This window comes from Dermochelys coriacea, chromosome 5 (assembly GCF_009764565.3).
Source record: "Dermochelys coriacea isolate rDerCor1 chromosome 5, rDerCor1.pri.v4, whole genome shotgun sequence".
NCBI lineage: Eukaryota > Metazoa > Chordata > Testudines > Dermochelyidae > Dermochelys > Dermochelys coriacea.
In genome coordinates, this window is record NC_050072.1 from 104225879 (window position 1) to 104244581 (window position 18703).

Here is an 18703-nt window from a genome sequence, read left to right on the forward strand (position 1 = left end):
CGGGCTTTGATTTTTGTGTCTCACATGTGAGATGCTGTAGCACAAGGTCTTTTTTTGTGTCTGTGTTCATGAGCCTTCTCTCAGTCTTGTGACAAGTGAATTAGCAATTGGAGACTTGTAGCTTGTGAGTTCATCTTGCTTGTCATATGTGAGCCATTAGAAACAGAACAAGGCATAAGTTCTACTTTTCAAACCCTTAAAGTGATATGGAAAATTCTCTCCAAACTCTGAGCAGAACAAAAGCTATGAATATGCTGGTCAGTGTCAGAGAACGCTGCTTCATTTGTCACTCTGTGTGAACGCATATACTTTGGGATTCTTAGGAAGTTGCTATTGGTGATGTCAGGTAGCTGTGCATTCATCTACATCAGCATTTCTCAGCCTTTTCAGATTGGTGATCCCTTATTCAAAGGCAAACATTTTCACAACCCTCTTAGTTTTATAGTAAATATATCAGTGACAGCAAGCATATATAATTTATTTGCATGTGTGTTTCAAGTCATTGACAGAGAATACTTGACCTTCAAGGGGAAGGATGTGCAAGGAGTGAGGAATTGAGATTGCCTTTGCTTGAGGTTGCAATACAAATTTCAATGCCTCCTGATCCCCCAGATAGCCCTTCATGACACCTCTCCACCCCGGAAGTTGTAACTCACCTGGTGAGAAACTCTGGTCTAAACAATGCACTTTTTGGTGAGTTTGCTGCTAGAATTCTCCATCATGATCATGTATGGGGCGTTTGTTGTAGATCATGCATGTTCTTCTGAAACAATAACTTCTTGCCATCATTCTGAGCCCTGGGAGTTCTGGTGCAAAATCATCCTTAGTGCCATTTTTGTGAATGAACTACATGTTTTGACTGTCCTACAACAGTCAAGTGTGCTTTCTTATCCCAGCAGAACTAGATCTTGTCTGGCATTCAGGAGCCATAATAAACCTCAGGGGCATTAGAAGCATTGAGGAGGTGCACATGGTATGATTCGGCTGCATAGCTCTCATGCTCTGTGTTCGGTATGGAGGCGTCCCTTGCTGTTAGGTCAGTAATAAAGAATTTAGATTTAGACCATTCTGATGAAAAGGCCTGAGTAGAGGAAAGGGAATCCAGTGGCACTTGCCCTAGTTCATGTGTTGTATGAAAACTTACACATTGAGGAGAGTTAAGCTAATTTTATTTTAATAGCCAATTGCCAGTTTTCTTCTAAAGCTTAAAATGAGACAACTGTATGAATAAAAGACAAAGGGTATTGTCTGGACTTCTCAGTAAACTGTGCTCAGCTATCTCTGGATTTCTGAGACACAGTGGGTGGGGTAATATCTTTTACTGAACCAAATTCTGCTGGTGATGGGAACAGGCTTTTGAGCTACACAGAGCTCTTCTTCAGGCTTTCTGGAAAGACAAACCTCATCTTCACACCTGCAGTAAAATAAGGTAGCATTGTATATTGGCATTATTCTGGGCTTTGTGGTAAGGGGATTCTTCCACAGAATAGGCGTTACGGAATTCTTCTAGAGAAGTGATGCTTTGACCTGTTGGCTTAAAGTGGAAACAATCAAGGAGAGCTGGTGAATAATACAGGAGTAAAGCATTAATTACTTGCATCTGGTGCCACATTTGTATTCTGATCTTGCCAAATCTAGAAGCATCCTTCCAAAGAGAGTTTGGCTCCTTAGGGGATGTTTGTTTTGTTTTTGATTTTAAATGAGGTGGAAGTAACAGTAATCAGAGAGATGAAATGAACATATAAAGACTATTCATGTTAGGCTTGGGAATGGCAGAAATATAACCCCCATAATAGCAGGCAGCGTTTGGCTTGGTTTAATCCTGAAATGCTGTTAAAATAACCAATTATTCAGTGCAAGTCAAGTAGCCTCCTAACAGAGAGCACTGTTGGAGACCTGTATGAGAAGGTTAGAATGAACTAGTTTCTTCCTTTTAGCTCTTCACATACTGTAATCAAATACACCTTTCAGTTCTGTCATTGTCTTTCAGGTCTCCAGGTTTTGGCCTGTCCCTTGTCGCAGAAACCACAAATGGCACTTTTCTGGGTGCTGAACTGGCATCTAATCCCCAGGGCCAGGGAACTGCTGTACTCCCAGAAGAACTCGGCCTGAACTGTGCAAAGCTGCTGCTTGAGGAGATTTACAGAGTAAGTAGCCAAAGTATTCTCTTTCGTTGTCCTGTGGATGTAGCTGGAGGAAAGGTAGTGTGCAAGGAGAGTCGCTTTCATTTGAAGCATGTTTCTGTCATGTCTAGCCTTTTGTTGGGCTTTAAGTACCAGTTTACTGCTCTTTTAAAACCCAAATTGAGGGTTTTATTTTTCTAGAATAATAAGCTTAGGAAGTATATTAAACTGCATTTAGACAGTCATTTTCTCCAAGATCCACAAGGTCCACCAACAACGTTCTTCACACATTGATTAAGATAGCGACAATCACAGGTTGCTTTGGCTGGATTCAAAGCAGGCAGCTCTATATATGATTACCAACTATATGAATCAGCCACTGTCCCATGTTATGTACACCAACATATACAAAGATGGTGTACATAAACATGGGACAGTGGCTGATTCAGGTAGTTGGTAATCAGATAGGGAGCTGCCTGCTTTGAATCCAGCCAAAGAAGTGACCTGTGACTGTCTTAATCAATTGTGAAGAACATTGTTGGTGAATCTTGTCCTCCTTATCCTGTGGTGGACACCATTAAAAGTAAATGACTTGCCACAATATTGACTATACTGTGAGATGTCCCACATTTAGAATGTGCACCACCCTGAGTCATTTGGAGGACAAAACTTTGACTGCAGGGCCCCAAGTACTCTCCACCTCTGTCTATAAAGAACTGGGCCATTTTCATTGGACTGGCTGTAAAAAGCTCTTTGTCTTTGTTGTGTTGTCATGAGCAAATGTAATCATTCTTTTTAATAAGAGAATGAGATTGCTGCAGGGTCAATGCCCAGAAACAAAAAAAGAAAGTCTTTCAAGTATGAAATGTTACCAGACATACAGGAGAGTTGTAATGTGCATCCCAGCAGAATTACTACATGCTGTATTTGAAAATCCATCTATATTTTGCTTTTAAAAAAAAAAATATTGGTTGCTTAGCAGTTGTCAACTTGCCCAAAATAACCATAGTGATTAGGCCAAAGGATGACATCTGAGATGCTGCCTTACTGCACAAAATTGGAGTCATATCAGGCGCAGCAGAAAGCCTCCCTGGACTGCTTTGTGCGGGCATTCATGTTTTCCCTTCCTGTGCTCAGAGAACCTGTTTGAAAGAAGCCTAGGAAGCACTTAGCTGTCTCAAAAGGATCACACTATGCCAGACTGAAAGAGGACTTCAGGGCCATTGGGTTGGTGGCCTAGTGCATTTCTTCCAGCTGAGGAAGCAGCAGTGTCAGGGCTTCCTCTCTTCAGTTGGACTGGAGGCATTGGGCATCTAGCTTCCTCAGCCTCTTGGGCCCAAGATAATAGGAAGAAGATACAGTATGTATAATGTGTTTATAGTTGCCTCTATGCAGTAGTCTCATTAGAGACTGTCTGAATGATGGGTCTGATTTGTGGTTAATATCAGCAAAATAAGTGAAGGAGAGGAGTGGAAAGGTGTACATGAAAGCCTCATTTGGAATATCTAGATCAGCAGTTCTCAGCTGGGGGCTTATGGTTCTCAACTGGGGAGCCACAAGCCGGTTTCAGGGGGGCCACAAAGCAGGGCATTGGACTGGCTGTGGCCCAGAACAGAAAGCTTAGAGCCCCAGACCCCCTGATCCTACCCCACAGCTGAAGCCCTGAGCACCTTCCAGCTGAAACCGTGAGGGCCACCCCCTCTGCTGGCCCTGGCATTTTTATAGCATGGGGGGGCTTCAGAAAGAAAAAGGTTGAGAATCCCTGCTCTAGATTTCGGTTCTAGTATCTAGTTCAGTGATGCTTCACCAGTGTAATAAATGGCACTGCACACCTGTCATCAGAATTGGCTTGTGCACTATACGGCAGCATTTTAGTCATGCAGAGCATTTTGTGTATGAATGGTTTTGAGTGTCTGGATCATAAGGGGCAGATACTGTATCTTGCTGTCTGTGACATTCCCCTCTGGTATTATCTGGACCGGTGATCTGCTAGGCTTCCCCAGTCCTTGACTGTCGGAGCCAGCCTTACCCTGTTCTGCTGTGAGAACCCTCACTCCTTGGCTGTTCACGCACAGCCTCTGGCGTGTAAGCTACTTGCAAGCGAATGGCACTCGCCAGTATCTCTGGTTCCAGATACAACCCTAGGAACCTCCATCTGCAGTGTCGAGTTATGCCCGCTGGATGCTGCAAGTGTATATAAGTTCATCAATTTAACAAAGAAATTGATACGTACCAGGCTTGTTCTCCCGAGGGGAGTCTCTGACGCACTGCAAACCAAACACTCTGCTTCAGGTAGAATAAACAAACAGATTTATTAACTGTAAAGGTAGATTTAAGTGATGATAAGTCAAAGCATAATAAATCAGATTTGGTCAAATGAATAAAAGTAAAATGCATTCTAAGCTGATCTTAACACTTTCAGTGTCCTTACAAACTTAGATGCTTCTCACCACAGGCTGGCTAGTTGCTCTTCAGCCAGGCTTTCCCCTTTGATCAGTGGTTCAGTCACTTGGTGGTGGTGGTGTCTGTAGGTGTAGGCGGAAAAGAGAGAGCATGGCAAAATGTCTCTCCTTTTTTTATGATGTCCTTTCTTTCCTCTTGGCTTTGGCTTCACCCCCCCCCCCTTCAGAGTCAGGGGAGCATTACCTCATTGCAGTCCCAAACTGCCCAAAGGAAGGGGGTGACTTCCTCCAGGGTATAACAGATTCTTTTGTTGCTGCCTAGGCCAGTGTCCATTGTTCCCTTGAGGCTGGGCTGGGTTTGTCACATCCATGCCCTGAAGAGGTGTGAACTGCCTCCCTGTTCTTGCCTGAGCTTGTTTTAAGCCAGGAAGGTACATTTTCAGCCTCATAACTATATACATGAAATTATAACCTACAACATTACTGTAACAATTACTATAACAACATTATAACACCATGCTCAGTGCATCATGAGCCTTCTGAAGACACCCAACATGACACACTTTGCATTAAGAAAAGGAGTACTTGTGGCACCTTAGAGACTAACAAATTTATTAGAGCATAAGCTTTCGAAAGCTGTAGCTCACGAAAGCTTATGCTCTAATAAATTTGTTAATCTCTAAGGTGCCACAAGTATTCCTTTTCTTTTTGCGAATACAGACTAACACGGCTGCTACTCTGAAACCTGACTTGTTTTTGCATTGGATTTGCATTGGATACCACACAATCATTTTATAAAGATGAACATGGGGGTGTAGTGTGTCCCCCCTGAGGTACAGAGCGTCACACTGTCTGTCTCTCTCTGTTTGGGTTATTTTGCATGGTACTAGGAGGGAAATTGCTGTTTTAGAGGGGATAGTGTGCTCTTTTTCCTCTTAGTGTGCTCTTTTTCTGTTCAAATTGAAAGGATCCTCTATACAAAATAAAAGAGGAACTTTGTTATATCTGCCTAAAGTAAGATACTATCTTATCACTATCTGCTTTAGTCAATATGGTTTTTGGGGGAGGAAATGAGTTTACTGAACCTCTCATTTGGTACGTGTAGGGGGTAGAATTATGTATTAGAAAGTAGCCAAGGCAGCATTTGAGTAAGTAAATTGCATGTATTGCAATCTACCACAAGCATAGTTTTGTATTCACTCTAGAAAAACCTTGTGTTTGTTAAACTGATTTTAAATGACTACTGTTCAATTGTGCTGAATTTTCATGTGGATAATAAGCTTTCAGTCTTACAAATGATTCAGCAATTGCTCTCTTATTTATAGTTTCTGATTAACAAAGAGTGCTTATCCACTTTAAGTACTTCAAATGCACTCTGAAATGAGAGAAGAAACTACTGGTGTTGACAAAATGTAGCCAGCTCTTATGAGGCACACATGTACAGATTGTATTTAGTGCTGAAAATTTAATTTCATTTGAAATAGCTAAAACTAATGTCACTGTGAGTGCTGCCAGATTAGATTAAAGTATATTTGCTGGGATTATAACGCAGTAAACTGTTTCTTCAATATATTGCAACTCATCTTATGCTATACATTTCAATTTTTCACTTGCTTATAACTTTCTCAAGTATCTCCTTTTGGGCTGAAATCTTCCATACTTGGTCTCAGCTAAAAGGTTTTTTGGGAGGGTTGTTTAAGTTTGTGAAAAAAATCTGTTAATCCATATGAGTTAGGCAAATGGGCAAAATTTATTTTCAGTTTTAACATAATATCTTAACTGTTCTCTTCATATGACCGAACTGTAAAACTTGCAGACTTAACCTCTGGCTAGTGCACAATGAGGAAATCACTCAGTATTATATGCTGTTGATTGCATCACTGTTACCCTTATCACCTAGACCTATATTCAGAAGGTCATCCATGACTCCTTCCTTCAAATCCGGACAGCAACTTAATCCCAGTACTGCTTTTCCACAGTGTTTTAAAAAATCTGGTCCTTTGTATCCATGCCTACGGTAAATCTCTCATCAGCACCCCTATCATTTTTTGTCTTTCCTCCTACAGACTCTTCTGCTTCAGTCTTCTGATTCTTTACCTTATCCCCTTCCAGTGCATCAAAAATGATATTTCTTGTCCCTGTTTCTGTGAGGTACCTAGCACATACTTGAGAGCTCAAAATATTAACAGATAGCTGAGGAGGAGAGGAATAATTGTTTTTTCATACTTACCTAGCATGGGCAGTTAGCAGCAGCACTAAACACAGTGTTGGCTAGACACTGGGAACCCATGCCAGAAATGCAGAAGATTGGACTTCACTTGTATGGGGGTGTGTCTGAGTCTGCTTGCCTGTCCACTCCACTGAATCAGGTCTCAGAACTCTCGAGTAGTTTCTCTACTTTATTCCTAATGGCTTAGATGCAGGGTCGAGTATGCAGTCTCTATCTCCAAACTGTGAAGGTCTTGTGAGGGATGTTATGAGCCGGGCAGTCATTGGGGTACCAGGCACTGTTACAGTATTGGCATGTTTCTACTGAGTGCACAAACTGGGTGCTAGCCTACAACATACTGATCTGAGTGTACATAATTTTGAGACTGCAGCTAAGGCCGTTCATATTTGAAAGCTTGGTGCTTTGTAAGTGTGTTGCAGGGTGGGAGGGGGGCACAGGGCGTGGCGGGGGGGGAGGTTAGAGTCACAGCCTGCAGCTATATGCCTCCAGTAGGAATTACCTACAGCAACACTCACTTTTAGTACTTTATTTACAAAAGCTGAATTGCAAATCTTACGCCTCTGTTTAAATTCTTAAAACCCCCACTTTGAGTCTGCTGCACCATGGAAACACATTAGAATCCTTAGATGATAGGAAATTGGATTTCTGATTCTTCCTATCAAACCCTTATTTCCACATGGCTTCCCAGCAGCAGTGGCTATTTTTTTACTTAAAAAGCAAAAAAAACCCATCTAGCGCTTTGTAAATTAAAACTATACGTTATCCAGCCACTAGGGAGACTGCTCTGTTAATCATTATACTTTTTGTTAAGCACCCAATAACGTACCAAGTACCTTGCAAAATATTGGAGACGGGCTGGCCCAAAGATTGTATGTTCTAATGGCATAGCTGGCAATCAGCTAAATTTTAAGAAAGAGGCAATGCCATAAGGCAGAGCAGGAAGGTAGCAAGGCTCTCAGAGCAGCAGATCAGATGTCTGTGTATGGTGGCACTGGTCTGAGGTCCAAAGCAGTGTTTGAGAGAGGAATAGGGACTGTTGGTGGGTCAGATGACCCTTTGTCATTTTACCCATTAATGGGCTGATGTGAGCTGTGGGTTGAAGTGGCTAATTCTGGCCTGGTCTAAGCTATGGGGCTGTTAGCTAAAGCAGCTTTAAAATTCTGTTTTCTAACTTAGTTATGCCACCAGTATGGTTGGGGCACAGTTCTAGGGAATCTTTTGAGACCAGGTCCTGACCCAGGGATGATGGCAGAAAGCCTGCCATAAGAGGGGCTTCAGTGGCACAGTTCTTCTCTGGGGGCCCTTGGCCCATTCAGTCCAAGGAGTAGTTGGTACCTGGTGGGCAGCACACTGAATTCATGCCTTCTCATCCACCTGGGGGTGGCAGGATTCTCATGGAGCCCCAACTCCGAGCTAAAGCTGCCCACACTCAGGAAAGGCAGCAGTGCAAACACTCTGCCCTTTTCTGAGGGAGAAATTTCTTTCCTCTCTGCCCTGATGCATGCATCCTGCTTGATTAGGGGTTGAACCGAGCCTCTAGACTCGAGCAATTTTCAGAAGCTGTTTTAAAAAAATAAAACCCTGTCTTCTGTGACTTTAGCACCATTGGACATAGTACCTCATAGAAATAATAATTGAAAAGTTTCATCAATAGACAGTACTCCTGACAGCTGCTTTTCCCCTGCTTGATTGGGTTTCTTAAAGTGATGGAAGTTTCATCAGGAGACAGGGCACGGGACTGGGACTCTGGAGGATGAGGTTCTAGGCCAGCTTTGCTGCTTTTGTAGTGCAGGCAGATCAGTTCATCTCCCTGTGCTTCTCTTTTCCCCTTCCATCCTTTTTCCATCTTGTCTATATAGTTTGTAAGCTCTTCGGCACAGGAACACTCTCTCACTGTGTCTATCTGGCATGTAATACAGTGGGGCCCTACTTTAAGTTGAGGCTTTAAGTGGTACCATAATACAAATAATGAGCAACGAGCAATAGTGATCTTGGTGGCCTTTAGTAGTGATCTTATTGCTTTCCCCATTATTTTGGGGAGAGTTTGGATTTAATCTGAAATTTTCAACAGAAAAGATCTCTCTTGAATGTAGATCCATATTCAAGTGGTTAAAGAGGGGAACTAGAGTAGTCATGGCCATTGAAGTGTAGGAACAAGGCATAAAATTTCATCAGCCAGTCAAAGTAGAAAAATCAATGATCGGAAGACATGTTCCCATGTTGAGCATAGGTATAGCAACAAGTATGTAGAGAGCAAACAGCATCTTCTATGGAGAGGAAGAGGAATGTGCTGAGGAAAGAGGGCCTTAAATATACACCCCCATGTGCCCTCCAAAATATAAATCCCAACAGTTATCTAAGGCTCATGCTGTATTGAAGCCCTCTTCTGCTGCACAGATTGTTTCTAAAGCAAATGTGAATGGGGAGATAATACACCATCTTGTTCTGTCTGAGAAGCTCTTGTACACAGCTATGAGTTGAACCAGTTGAGGGGGAAAGTCTGAGGTGTCTGTGGATCAGGTGTCTATTTAGTAAAGATGGCCAACTCTACTTGTACATTTAACAAGAGAAAAACTACATGACTTTTGACTAATTGTTTTGCTAGCTATACCACTTGCATCATCCAGATCAGTGACTAACAATCAAGTTGTTGCTGAATAGAGTAATATTTTTTGAAAAAAGCTTAAATAACGATAGTCAATCAAATGTAGATAGAACATCTGGCTATTATTTGAAAATAAATGGTGTGAGACAAATGCCATGTACTCTTTAACCTTTTAGTCATCCAGCCTGCACTTTGTTATTTCTGTACCATTCTGTAACTGCAATAATTGAACTTCAGGTGCTTGGCCTTTTTTCTGTTTCATGTTACCTTTGTACTCTCTGGGCTGAATAAATGCACTTCAAAAAGTTATCAATAAACAAAACCGTGTGCATTGGTCAGCAGGGGTTGGACAGAAGTCAGTGAAGGTAAGGTCAGAAATGTTCACTGTTTTGAGAAATCATTCACAGGCAAAAGATAATGTAGATAGGGGAGTTGGGCTGTAAACTCTGAAGTGAAAGGAGCATCATTTCATTGTTTCTCCATTTCACATTCAAATTAGTTGTAAATGCTGATGTAAGACTGCAATCACAAACTGCCAGGGTCAGTGCAGAGCAATTTCAGAGCTCCTTACAAAGCCATTTTGGAAGGGTCAGTGTACAACCTTCTTGACACACATTCTCAAGTGCCCAAAAGTCCAATGCCCAGCTAGCTGTGAGAGGTTCAGCACCCCAAGTGCAGGGAAGAGGAATAAGTAATGTCAGCAGAACTTGGGGGGAGGGGTTGAAAGGAGTGTTAATGGAAGTCTAGTATACGAATGAAGTTACACCCTCAAAATCTCCAAATCAAACAGCAGTCCATGAGCACGTTGTCACAGTGTCCTGCTTTCTTTGCATTCCTTTCAGTACAGAATCCAAATCAAGGCCTCTGTGCTGATGTTTGCAGCCCTCTATGGTACTGCATCTCGCCTCTTCCTCCACACCCACATCCTCCCTCTGTGGGGTAGAGATGGTACAATGTTGTCGAACAATAAACTTTTAGTAACTATTTTCCCAAAAGGTTTGTAAGGGTCCTTCCTTCCACCCTGTCATCTTGACTAAGCCAATTCAGCACTGAAGTCATCCCATTCGTTACTATTTTCTGCTTTGGTATTTTTAATTGTTTGGATGGTGGTGATAAAATACTTTCTTAGAAAAATAAAATAAAAGGAGCAGATGTTGCTTGCCGTGTGACTGAACAGTAATAGCTCTAGTGTGTAATTGCATGTACAAGTTTTTGAAATGGTTAATTTGTTGGCTCAAAAAAACATTTTGGAGAGCCTATTAACGATCTGATCCAAAACCCGCTGAAGTCAGTAGGAGTCCATCTACTGATTGATGTGAGTTTTCGATCAGGCTGTCTATGAGAGCGTCCAAATTTAATTTTATGCCAGATTTTTCTGTTGCATGTGTTTGACTAGCTTTATTTGGTAATAGAAAAGCTAGTCTCTCTTCCAACTAAGCAAGAAGATAAAATGTATCCCCTTGCTCAAATGCAGAACGTTGCAAGCAGTTGCAGGATTGGCTTGTTGCTATGTATTCATTATAGTTCAACCCTGTTTATCAGAAACATTTCAGGGCCGTTAAAGTAAGGGATGAACAGCCAGTTTGCAATTTCTGGATAAACTGCTCATATTAGGAGGAAATGTGAAATTAGGATAAATGGGGTTTTACTGTGTAATCTGGTTTGGCGTGTATCCAGAACCATGCTCCCTGCTTTCTAATTATCAAAAGAAAGAGTTTTTCCAAAGTAAAGTTTAAAGGCTGCAATTGTTTCCAAGCCATCTAGGTTGTCTTGATTAAAGGGATACTGTTAAATAGTTTGGGAACAAAATTTAGGTTGTAATTATTATTTATTTATTAATAATAAACAGAACCGAATTTTGTAAACCCAAGTCTTTAAAGACTCTCTCAAAACGTCCAATCAATTTTTTGTTTGGATGTTAAAAGGGCAGTGTCAATGTCAAAATGACACTGCTGTCTGAAACATTTTTACTTTTGTTTATAGTAACTGAAAGATACGGGAGACAAATATAAAGTTAAATTATATTAATATAGCCTCTTAGCCTTAGAACATAGCACACAGTACAATATATAAGATAAATACGAGTTTTAAAATCTACACAACTCAATAAAATGAATACAAGTTCTTTAAAAATACAAAAACAAAAAACACAAGTTCAGCCTTGCCCCAGAATCAGTTACAACTTTAAAGTTGCAATCCCTGCAACATTATACAAAAATAAACTGAGGGTTAGAAATGCATTATTTCATTTAAGTCATAAGGAGTCTCTATTTCATATACTCGTTTTAGCAGTCAACCAGGCAAATAGGACAACCCGTCTATAATAGAAACATTGTCACAAGTATTCTTGCTTTTGAGCCAGTGTAGGCATCTGAGCCAGAAATGGGGCTAGACCTTTGTTTCTCAGGTAACTGAACAAGTTACCAAAAAGTGAGTAGTATGGTAGATCTTCAATTTAGCTAGACCTGCATGGGCAAAACTCCTCTCTCCCAAACACTTTAGCTTCATAGTTTGAAAACAGAGTTATAAATGCCCTCCTTGACATACTTTTGTTCAAAATATCCAAATATTTCTCCAAACTATGCTCTTTGAAGAAGAAAGCCAAGGGAGCAACTGCCATGTCCAGTTGTTTGCAGATATCTTCTGCTCTAAATTTAATGGAGATTCCACACTCTTGCCTACTTCCCTATCTAGGTCAAGTTGCAACAAGCCCAAGGAATGGCGAGAACAATGGACTTTCAAAAGCCAGAGGAACTCTAAGGGTTGTGTACTGCTCAGCTGTTCTCCCAGACATAACCTTGGATGATGCTGTAGATTCATATGCTGAATGCTCAGCCAATAATTCAATATAAAAGCATTGTGCTCCACTCAAAACAGCGCACTCCCCTATTTCTGCCCTAAGTAAAGCTGCCAGGGTATAATTTGAGAGGCTGAGCCTGGGAGAAAAATATTATTTTTCCACAGGGCTTTTGTTTTGCACATTTGATAGCGCTTTGTGTCATTCCACGTAGCCTGTGTTACTTGTAGTTGTGTGGATTTTTCACATAGCAACACCAGGAGGGAGAAATGTTCTTTGAAAACAGGAAAATGTGTCTGCACAACCACAATAATTGGCAGCTGGGGGTTGGGCAGATGTAATACCTGAAACTACTTTTAACTAATTTTTTTTGAAGTTGAATCGCTTTCAGGTTGTGTCCCATTTTAAACATTTACCTAAAGAGCTATAACCCAAGCATTTCAGTAATCTGTTAGTGCACATGCACCTGAAAGAGACTAGTCTATTTTCATTTGACCAAAATGAGTGAAATGCAAAACCAATATATTTTTCCTCTATTTACATTGTTTATTAAATTTTAGAGATTCTTTCGGTTTTCATAATCAATAGTGTTAGAAAAATAATTTCCTTACTATGGTTTTTAACTCAAGTCCCTTTCCAAATATGCCCTGTGAAGTTAGTTACGATTACAAAATCTGGATTTTATCTTTTGACCCTTGAAATGTGAGAGCTGTAATAGTTCTGTGTTTTAAGTAAACGTTCCTCCATCTTTTTCCTATTTTCTGGTTTGTATAAAGATTAATAATTAAAATGTTTGTGTTTACAGGGAGGCTGTGTGGATTCAACAAACCAGAGCCTAGTTCTGCTCCTCATGACCCTTGGACAGCAGGATGTTTCCAAAGTCCTACTAGGACCTCTGTCTCCGTACACGTAAGTTGTTCTCTTTAATTTAAATACCAAATCTTGTTTAATTTGCAATTAATAGAATAATAGGTATTTTTGTGCAGAACACTTCATTTGTGGCTATGAACAGACATATGTGTGCTGATCATTTTATGATCAGCACATCATAAGTTACCTAATGTTTATTTTTACACACTGGAAGAAGACTTCCTTTCCTATTTTCCCTCGGATTCCAAGGGAATTAAACTTACAGAGACCAGTTTGTTGTTGGTTCTTGGTCTTGGATTGTATACACGTCAATTACATTTTTGTTACCTAGCATAAGCTGTCTTGTTTTGCCTAATGACCTGTGTTGTAGTTATGCACATAATGGAATGTATTCTGAATGGCTGACTAACACCAAGATCGTATCCAGCTCATGGCATGAGTGTCAAAGAGAAACTTGGGTCTTAGAACTGTTATGGATTGCATTTTATTTTTGCTTTGGCCTTTTTTCTAACAGTTTTTCAAGGTCTGCGGCAGTTACCAGTCTGAAGAGAGAAAAGTGCTGTGTTTCCCGCATTGTTGGTTGGGACACAGAAGGGCAAAAGGCATGATGCTTTCCTGTTACCATAGCTGGCTGATGAACAATTGACTAGACCAAAGCAGTTACCAGAGATTGAATTGATCAAACTGTGCCTCTTTAAGGGAAAGGGGAGAGATGTGCATGTGTGGGGATGATATCAAACGATTAGAACATGAACTGTCCTTTTTCGGTTATCATGGTACCGGTGCTGTATATGTGAAAGGTACAGTACTGTGATAACTGAAGAATGATGGTGCCATCACATGAGAACTACAAACTGCATAATTGCTAGCAAACCCTGATACCTCAGAAACCAGCAGATCCACCAGAGTTGTGTGGAAAGGGGTTTGTATGGATTTTGAGGGGAGCAGTGGAGGATTATCTTTATGGAAGGGGTGAAGTAGACCATCACAGGGTGAGTATCTACTTAGTGTTCAGTAATATCATCCAACATCAGTGATTAGAGTATAATAATCTGATGTTTTACAGTTTTTAAACCACAAAGTTTGTAAAGCAGTAATTTTTAAGTGGACTGATTTCGCTACTTTAGTTCTTGTAAGGGTAGTGCAGAGTTTTGGCAGTGGAGGAGGATTACTATCGAGATCAGCATGTTTCATGTGAGATCATGTGAGGTTTCTTTTTTCTGTCTGCAACTTCTGTGCTGCTACCATCTAAGAGTTGAGAAATCAGTCTCCACAGCTACTGAGCATAGATGCATGAGACATTTTAAAAAATAACTATGAGAAGCAAAACACTATTGAGTTCCACCCCATTTCCCCAGCCCACACCTCCCCCCCCCTGATTGTTATGTTAGTAGCATCTTGCATTTAGCACCTTCCCACTGAAAAATCCCAAGCTACTTATTTTTATAAATGATATATACAGTATAGTTCCCTTGTCCAATGCAGTGCAGCTGGTGATTATGGTGTTTGGGAATGGGAACAATGCCTTGGAATAGGTCGGACCCCATGTGAAGGAGGACTCTACCAGGTTAATTGGGGGAAAGGGTGCTCATATGCCAGGCATGCCACCTCTGGCTCAGTTACTGACATGGTTCTCCTAAGTAAAATGGGCTGAAGAAAAGATACATTGGCATAAAGCCATATAGATCCTTCCTCCACATTCATATTCCAGATTCCACAGAGTCTAGGAGCCTTTCCCTTTGCTGAGACAACTTTAAAATCAGAAGTGGGGCACTGCTGCTGCCATACCACGGATTCAGTTGTGTGCAGTAATGAGAATCCCAAATCACACGAGGTTAGGGTGTTTTCACAATTTAGCATACACTACTCAGCATACAGTTGTGCCATGGGGAGGAGGTGGCAACCACAGCACACAGTGAAACAGCTCAGGAGACCAAGAGGAAGGAGGGAAAGGGAAGCCTTACTCCTGCCAGAAATGGCCATTGGGAAAAGGAAAGGGGAATTTATCATTCACTCTGGGGAGGATTCATAGACTTTAAAGCCAGAAGGGACCACCATGATCGCCTAGTCTGACCTCCTGTACATTGCAAGCCATAGGACCTCACCTACCCACTCTTGTAATAGACCCCTAAACTCTAGCTCAGTTATTTAAAAATTGTCATCGATGGAAAATCCATCACAATCCTTGCTAAATTGTTCCAATGGTTAATTACACTCACTGTTAAAAATGTACACTTTGTTTCCGGTCTTGAGTTTATCTAGGTTCAGCTTCCAGCCATTGGATTGTGTTATACTTTTCTCTGTTACAACAAAAAGCCCATTATCAAATAGGGTTTCGCCATGTAGGTACCCACAGACTATAATCAAGTCACCCCTTAACCTTCTCTTTGTTAAGCTAAATCAGGGGTTGGCAACCTGCGGCACATATGCCAAAGGCAGCACGCAAGCCGATTTTTTACTGGCACGCTGCTGCCAGCTGGGTTCCTGGCCACCACCCCCACTCAGCCCGCTGCCGGCCTGGGGTTCTGTCCACTGTACACCATAAGTAGCACATTCCTACGGGGAGAAATTTAATACACTACACCTGGCCCCGCTCAGCCCGCTGATGCTCTGGAGTTATTAAAATATGTTCTCTCACCCCTTATCAAAAATTACACTACAATTAGCTTAAAAACTTTAAAACTTTGTTTGTATATTACAGTAATTGTTAAATGTATAATGTTAATAAATACATAGGTTTAATGAAACAAAGTAGTTGTACTTATGTGCCTGTGCTTAATTTGAGTTTTCGATGATTTACCTTCTAAAAAAATCTCGCATGTCTCGCACCCCCAGAAAGGGCATCTCGCACCCCCAGGTTAAGAACCACTACACTAAACTGATAGATCTGCATTTTAATTTAATTTTAAATGAAGCTTCTTAAACATTTTAAAACCTTGTTTACTTTATATACAACAATAGTTTAGTTACATAATATAGACTTATAGAGAAGGTCCTTCTAAAAATGTTAAAATGTATTATTGGCACGCGAAACTTTAAATTAGAGTGGAAAAAATGAAGACTTGGCACACCACTTCTGAAAGGTTGCCGACCCCTCAGCTAAATAGATTGAGCTCCTTGAGTCTGTCACTGTAAAGCATGTTTTCTAATCCTTAAATCATTCTTGTGGATCTTCTTTGAACTCTCTCCAATTTATCAGCATCCTTCTTGAGTTGCGGGCACCAGAACTAGACACAGAATTAAATCAGCAGTCTCACCAGAGCTCGGTACAGAGGTAAAATAACCTCTCTACTCCTACTTGAGATTCCCCCATTTGTGCATCCCAGGATCTCATTAGCTCTTTTGGATGCAGCATCGTACTGAAAGCTCACATTCAGCTGATTATCCACCATGACCTCCAACCTTTGTCAAAGACATTCTTCCCCACGATAGAGTTCCTCATCCTGTAAATATGGCCTATATTCTGTTTCCAGATGTATACCTATACACAGCCATATTAAAACGCATATTGTTTGCTTGTGCCCAGTTTACCAAGCAATCCAGATCGCTCTGAATCAGTAACCTGTCCTCTTCATTATTTACCACTCCCCCAATATTTATGTCCTCTTCAATCTTTTAGTGCTGATTTTGTTTTCATCGTGGTCATTGATAAAAACGTTAAATAGCCTGGGTCCAAAACTGATCCCCACTGGAAACAGAGTCTCTCGGACAATTCCCTGTTTACAGTTACATTGTGAGATCTATCAGTTAGCCAGTTTTTAATCCATTTAATGCATGCCTTGTTAATTTTATATTCTATTTTTTAATCAAAATGTCAGCTGAAACAATGACAAAGTCAACACAAATTCACAAAATGTTTCAGTCGACCCTAATCTGCATTTTTTGGTGGGGGAAAAACACTTCCTGAGATCATCTCGTTGTTTGGGATTTGGTATCATGTTTTAACCAGAACAGCCTCAAAAAATAAGAGGGTGTGATTGTCTAATGGCTCCGTAATATGCACAAGGGAACATAAACTGTAATTGCCTGGCTGATGTCTGGGAAATGTGTATAAATAGACATTTAAATGTTGAACAGACTCTTGTCATCATAGTTGTGTTGTTGGGGAGTAACTCAACCTGGAGTGGAAAGATCTGACAGCAACTTCTGTAATAGAGCTGCCTTCTTATGAAGGCAATGGTTGGATAGAAGCTGTGTTTGTGCAATATACCAACACTTCTAATGGGTTAGGTCACTTTAGCTAGCCTTGGGAAAGCATGTCATTTGGCGTCTAAGGGTATGTCTACGCTACAGCTGCTACAGTTGATGGAAAGGGTTTTTCTGTCGATGTAGTTAATCCAGCTCCCCAAGAAGTGGTAGCTAGGTTGACGTAAGAATTCTTCCATAGGTGTAGCTGTCTACACCAAGGGTTAGGTTGACCTTGCTATGGTGCTCAGGGCATGGAATTTTTCACAACTTTGAGGCACGTACAAGGTCGAGCTAACCTTTTAAGTGTAAAATAGGCCTAACTTTTCTGCTTGAAGTGTAATGTCAGTGAAATGACTTCTGTGGCAGCGATAATTTAGTGAACTACAGAACAAGCTGCTTTGCCCATAAAACACTTTTAAGTGCATGTGCAATTGATGTATCTCACGTCATTTCACTTTGCAGCCTTCTGGAAAAAGACACTGCTTCTGTAAACACTTTCTGTTTTATTCAAGGCAGTGGCTTTTGTTTGAAGTTTGGGGAGAAGTGGAATGCTGCACTCTGCTCCCCCCTGCAGACTGACAAGGCTACACCTGGAGGTGGCTTTCATACATGAGGAACTGCAAGTGTGTGTGGACACTGGCAGCCTCTCCTCCTCCCTCTTTTTTCCCTGATTTCCACCCCTCGTACTTATGTGAAAAGACAGCAGGGGATTATTAAACACCGTCCCAAAGGAAGACCACAGTGTTCTGCCGCGTCCTGCCAAATTCTGTTTGCTTTCACTGCTCTCAGAGGTTTCTTGTATTGAAGAATGGCCTGCTCTGCTGTGTCTCCTCCATTTCCCCACAGTGTGCTCCCCGTGCTGCCTCCATTTCTGGACCATTCCGCTATTGGGGGAGTGCCTTGGGACTTTCTTAGGTCTTGTAGTGCTTCGGCAGTGATTGTGTCTCTCTCTTGCCTTGTGCTTCCTCTGTGTCAGGATCAATTTTTCTTAAAGCATCGGGGACACAGAACTGAAAAGGAATTTGATCTCAAAAGTGTGATCAATATAGTATTAAAGCTCTTAAGACAATGGTATTTTCTAGGCTACCTGCCAAAAGAAGGCTCAGGGTGGTGTGCAGGTCTCCTCTTTCCAAAGGCTAAGCTTATCTGAGAAGAGAATCTTGGGAACCTAGCAATTGTCCTAGTGGATTAAACCAGCGATTCATCCACTTTGGTATCCTGTCTCTCTCTAACAGTGGTTGCTACCAGCTTCAGAAAAGAGGGCAAGCATTGCATAGTGAGCAATTATCAATTTTCCATTTTGTTGCCTTTCAGTTTCATTGACTATCCCCAAGGTGCATCCCATTTACCTTCTTTATACCATTCATTATTTTTTCTGTCATATTCACTCCAGTTTGTCTCCTTTTTAGAGCTGCTTTGTTTAATCTGTTTTGTCTCTCTTCCATAGAGAAGTCTCTTCAGACCTGTAAACTTGAAAAAAATAGATTT

General features: G+C 41.1%; 1 protein-coding gene across 3 annotated transcripts in view; it reads left to right on the forward strand.

Moving 5' to 3' along the window:
- RCL1 (RNA terminal phosphate cyclase like 1) overlaps positions 1-18703 on the forward strand; it is a 53223-nt gene that overhangs the window by 31791 nt on the left and 2729 nt on the right. For all 3 annotated transcript variants that reach the window (XM_038402909.2, XM_043514742.1, XM_043514743.1), the window contains 2 exons: positions 1991-2147; positions 12963-13066. In XM_038402909.2, coding sequence (XP_038258837.1) covers positions 1991-2147; positions 12963-13066 — 261 coding nt within the window. The remainder of the gene's footprint in view (positions 1-1990; positions 2148-12962; positions 13067-18703) is intronic.